At 38.4% G+C, this 5899-nt stretch overlaps 1 protein-coding gene across 1 annotated transcript in view; it reads right to left on the reverse strand.

Moving 5' to 3' along the window:
• Positions 1–834: 834 nt before the first annotated feature.
• LOC138033457 (uncharacterized) overlaps positions 835–5899 on the reverse strand; it is a 16395-nt gene continuing 11330 nt past the window's right edge. The window contains exons 6-7 of the mRNA XM_068881199.1: positions 2789–2943; positions 835–990 (exon numbers count right to left, since the gene is read on the reverse strand). Coding sequence (XP_068737300.1) covers positions 835–990; positions 2789–2943 — 311 coding nt within the window. The remainder of the gene's footprint in view (positions 991–2788; positions 2944–5899) is intronic.

Below are 5899 nucleotides of genomic sequence, written 5' to 3' on the forward strand. Positions count from 1 at the left end.
TGTAAGAGAGGAAAACAGTTAACTTTTGATTGCCGTTCGTAGCTCAAAAACGTCGTGAACGCGATAACGCACACCTAATTACTGGGGACTAAAGAGAGAGAGTATATCACCCCTGCTTTTCGAGAGTTACACCAGCTACCGATTGAATCACGGATAATGCTGACAGCACTGATCTTAATCCTAAAGTTCTACCGTCAATTTTAAGACTGTCCATGAGCTCTCTTTAGTTTATTTGTCGTCCCTACAGCAATGAATGTCATGCATCCTCCTAATCTTAATTTCTGTTGCGAAATTAAACTATGTGGCCCAATATGGTTTAAAGGGGTTTTGTAAACCTTCTCCTTCCTCTAACGATTTAAAAAGAACTGAAATCGTTTTCATGATTTCACTTCTCTTGTTTTCATTTCCTTTTACGATGTTCTCAAATCTGCTTTCCACAGTTCGAAGCCTTTTAAAAAAGAAATCAAACCTGTCACTTGTGGTTTTCTTGACATTTGCCAAGTCATCACCTGTCTTCTTCAAAAGGTCGGTTAACGGTTCTAAATCTTCCAAACCCGCACCATCCTTTTTACTCACATATTCTACATGTTCGAGATAGATGGGGGTCTCAATAGGTGCCGATTCCGAGCAAATATCCTCCTCCAACAATTCCAACTGCTCTATAGCTACATCGGCCCCCAGAACAGTTTGAACATGTTCTTCCAGAATTTCAACTGCTTCTGTACTTCTTCTTCTTCTTCTTTCCTCTTTTAAAAGAGTGAGACACTCTCTTAAAGACGTTTCGAATATTTCTAAACTTTCAGCAACTTCTTTCATAAATTCTTCGTCTTTTCCTTACGAGCTGTCCAGTCTCATTTCAAAACCATCAATCACTGTCTTAGCTTCTTCGAATTTGGTGCTGACTATTTCTGTGATATGACTTGTCGCCTGTGTTATCGCCATTATGTCTTCTGAAACAAGTCGCGGACTGGCACTTTTCGATGAACTCATCTAAACAAACAAAAAAGAAATATTCGTGGTTATGGAAAGATGAGTCTGCGCGCAAGCGTGAATGCGTAAATTAGACCGCCAAAATTTAATAGTATATAAAAAGATCACACCATCATATATATTTTGTGGTTTAATTTTGTTTTCGGTTTGAAAAAGTTCATTTTTTTTTAACTGGTTTAATTTTTTAGAACACTGCCCATCTTAACATATTTGGATATGTTTCTGTAATTAAATTTATGGAGTATGTCTAAAATAAACTAGCGAAATCATTTTATGATTCCTAATTTTGTAATATTCTGAGACCATTTCACAATAAACCTTACGCAAGCAAGGAAGTGAATCAGCAAATTTTATCTGATGTGATTCAAACAAAGACTTGCACTTGCCAGGTATCAATATTGCCAAAATCGATTTCTGATAAAACTCTGTCGAGAAAAGCGTTGATCTCTCTCCAAAATCGTTTTTTGGACGTGGAATAAGTTTCCGCCACACATTTCCTCACAACGACTTGCCAGTTTGGCCCCTGGCGATCCCAGAACCCTTTACGTATAAAGCAAGGATCCGATTACTAATAGTAGCAGTAGTAGTAGTAGTAGTAGTAGTAGTCTTTATTTCACTGATAAAATACATATCAAGTGTTACATTGATTATAACTATTAAATACTTAAAAAAGGGCGAAATATGCATTAATTTCTAATAGCTAAATTGTAATGAAAACTAAGTCTGTTAATAAAAGCATTTTTAAAACGTTCGGTCTTACAAATCAGAAATGTAGGCTTGACTTGTCTAAGCTTAAGGGTAGCAGGGTTAATCCTAGGAAGGAAGTTATGTAAAGGATGACCTTCACACTCGCTTAATTTCTTGAAAATACCTTTATCGGACTTTTCTATAAGCAATTAATAATGGAAACAGGAGAAGACGTATATCTTCGTTTATGACAACGATCAAGAAAACATTGTATGGTATTAAGTTCTGGTGGAGATGAACCGTATACAGATATTCCGTACATAAGCTTAGGCAAAACTAAAGTGCTGAATAAGTTATCCAACTCCGCTTGACAATACCCTTCCTTCCACGAGTTCTTAGAATGTATAGACATCTATTAGCTGCGGCCAACTTATTCTTGACATGAATAGAGAACCTACAATTTTCGTGAAATGTAACCCCTAAGATACATAGTTCTGGATGTTGCGGGATATTCCCGGGGGATATTCTGTACTGTCTCTAGTACATTATTGTAGCCTTTCTTTCGGGAAACCATTTGTTTACATTTAGAGAAATTACATTTCATACCATTATCGATTGACCATTCTATGAAGTTGTTAACTACATGAGTTGCAGAATTACTATCACCTTTTTTCCAAACAGGAATAATAAGAATGGAATGATCTGCATACTTGAACAACAAAGAGTTAGACTCTGGATCTGTTTGCAGATCATTTATGAATATATTAAATAAAGAGGGGCCACTAACACTTCCTTGCGTGGTGCCTTTGTTCACGCTGATCCAATCACAAGTGATGCTAGTGCAGGCAACCCCTTGTCTCCTATCAGTAATAAAGCTTAAGTACCAATTAAAAATATATAACAAATCGTGTTTAACAGTGTCAAAGGCCTTACTACTGAAATCCATTGCAAGCACCCTAACTGCATTGCATCCCTTTTGATCCAAAGACTTAAGAATTTCATGTTGCATTGTTAAAAGAGCGTCAGTACAACTGCCACTTTCTCTTTAAGCAAACTGTGTGGGGCTCAAGCTACTCTCGACAATGTTCTTAACATAAGACTTATAAACAACCTTTTCGAATGCTCTAGCAATAACTGGGGTTATGTTTATTCCTCTAAAGTCGTCACCTTCCTTGGGAATTTCAACCTTGGGAAGAGGGGTTATGTTGGCACTCTTCCACGAACTCGACCATGCATGGCTTTCAAAGGGCAGGTTCCATATTTTAGCTACCACAGGAGTAAGAATTTCAGCATGGTCCTTCCATATCCAAAAAGGGATCTGGACCGGTGGCTGTCTTCTTCAAACCTAGGGGTGACCTCCATACCTCGTTTACGCGTGGTATTTCAGCATCAGATGGAACTGATATGGGCTCTGGTTTATGATAATCATTATCAGTGCACAACTGACCGAAAAAGCAGTTGAGAACCCAAATTTCCGCTTCGGTTTGTGTACAACGAGAAGAAGCTTTATAACTGCAGATGGTATTTGTTATCAGTTTTGCACCACTCTCGACTTCCGATACCATTAGCAGAATTTAAACGAACTCTATTATCCATAATGGCTTTAGAGATTCTCTTCAATAGATCTTTATAGGAACCTGTTACTTTGGCCTTGATCTTTAACAAATATTTAATAAGTGGGTTCATCCAAATAGGATTGCGTACTATTCTTAAAGGCACACAAAAGCATTCATACCGGCATACTGGCAACTGATACCGTTCAAAGGACAGTCAGCTGGCTTTCGGCAGTTGCATGATTTCGGTGGATCATTTGTGGAACGTAGGATGTACTTGTTGTTGATTTTCTGCGTGAGATTTGGCATACAGCTGCAATTGATTTTAATTGTAGGCCGGTTGAAGATTTTGTGGAGGATGTGATTTGTATGGAATTCTTCGTCAAGGATCTTGAAAAATGTACGTCCAACGTTGGTGGCTACGTTTCTGCTGAACAGGGGGTTGTACCAGATGGCATTGCGATGACGATGCTTTCTGGAAATAGAGGGACGTGCTGATTGCGGTGAAAAACAAAGGTTATGAAAGGTTCTGTGTGTACCACATTCTTTAAATCTAGAGTTACGTCGAGGAAGTTTACCATTTGTTTGTTTGCGTCGATCGTGATTCTCAGAACGTTTTTGCTGAAGATGGCACAAAGCTTCTTCTTAATCAGATCTGTTTGTCTGGGAGTTGCTTTGGAAACTCCAAGATCATCGTCTCTGTACAGGCCAAAATCGCACATATCCCGAAACTCATATTTTATAAAGTGTAGCAGGTATGCGCCAACAAGTTCTCACGATTCAGCACCATCAGTTCTCCCATCATAACTATCCATGATGATGTCAAAGAGATTAGATGATGTTTTCTTGGTCCATAATTGACCGTTGTTGTAAAGAAGAGAGGAGGATGCTTGGAGGATGATGTGATGATCATCGTTAGAGATGTTGACGTATTAAGTAATTCAATAGAGATAGACGGATAAAAGTCAACAACGTCGAAGGCAATGAATGAGCAAGTTGCTTTGCATTGGATGCTGTTAAGCCAATTAAGAACGGCTTCGGTGTTCTTTCACTGATTTAGCTTGAGAGCGTGGACAACTTTGGTTTTAATTCGGTCAAGGATATCTAAGAAACTTTCCGCTGAAAGGAGCAGTTGACTTTGCGGAATTTGATGTTTGCGGTCATGTGAAGGAGCCTTTTCTCAAAGTTAAGAATTTCAGTTATTTGTGGCGGTATTTTCCTCGAGTAAAAGCCAAACGTTTCCTTCCTGTATTGCTGTTCACGTTAGGCTTTAAGAAGAAAAATGCTTTCCATCTCATTCGCTTGCAGAGAAGTTCTGTCTTTTCGGTTGGCGATCGTTTGTAATCCTTCTCAGATAGTAATGGAATGTTCTTTGTGGAGTTATACTGTTGTTTGTCGTCTCCAGTTTTAAAAATGAACTTTTTCTTTGATTTGCGTTGATTTCAATTTACAGTGTCCCAAATTAGTGCACCAGCACTAGAAAACTAGACACTTAAAATAAAGTTCATCATCATCATTGCTGCACATGCTCTGCATATAAATAAGAATGAAAAATGGTACAATGGATGCTTCAAACGTTCTCAAGATTGTACGCGCAACATCATGTACCTTTTGTCTATAATATGTTTTAAAATCAACGACATTTTGTCGATCGATTCTCCAGGAAAGATTAGACTAGTTCGTTCAAGTCTTGTCATGATAATGGAAGTGATGAGCTCATCTTTGACAGCATCGAAATGAAAACTTGTAGACAACGACAACATAGCAGCTTTATTGGGACTCCGCAGACCACAATATCGAATGAACTGCGCAGCTCTCATGCTACACTAAATAATCATAATTGTTTTAGGGCCTATGTTATATTCCGTGTACACTGCCCCGCTTGCTAATGTAATCAAACAGCACAACATGTCTTATCACTTCTATGCGGATGAGACGCAAATTTATTTAAACTTTTGTCAAACAGCTGTAGGGGAACCTGAGTATTCCGCATCTCGAGTTGAACTGTGTATTTAAAGATATTGAACAATGGATGATGACAAACAAGTTGAAATTGAATGGTGATAAAACGGAACTGTTAGTTCTTAACGTTCGCCATCGGCCGACTCCTGCACTCAATTATATATATGCCGGATCTGATCTTATCACAATTTGGCGTCTATGGATAAACAGATTGCTTCTATTTGCAAATCTGCATTTTACCATCTAAATAACATAGCCAAAATTAGGAAATTTATATCTTTTTCAGCACTGCGAGACCCTCATTCATACATTTATCAATTCAAAGCTTGATTATTGAATTTCCGTTTTATCCGGGCTTTCCAAGAATCAGACTCAGGGACTACAGTATGTTCAGAACAGCGCTGCGCGTCTCCTCACAGGGACCAACCAGTACGATAACGTAACGCCGGTATAGAGACAGTTGTCTCTGTGAACTGTTATCTCTTTACAATCCTAGAATATCATTACGCTCCTCGGGTAAATTTCTCCTTGTAACACCGAACTATAAGCTTAAATCATACGGGCAAAGGGCCTTTTCTTGTGCGGCCCCTGTACTGTGGAACAGTCTTCCGGAAGATCTTGCAATTTACTGACTGTTTTTAAATCTAAGTTTTCAAGCGCTATTTTAATTCACAGTTTTAGCTTTCAATTCAATGTTTGAATGATCG

The sequence above is a fragment of the Montipora capricornis genome, chromosome 14 (genome assembly GCF_036669925.1).
Source record: "Montipora capricornis isolate CH-2021 chromosome 14, ASM3666992v2, whole genome shotgun sequence".
In the NCBI taxonomy this organism is placed as follows: domain Eukaryota; kingdom Metazoa; phylum Cnidaria; class Anthozoa; order Scleractinia; family Acroporidae; genus Montipora; species Montipora capricornis.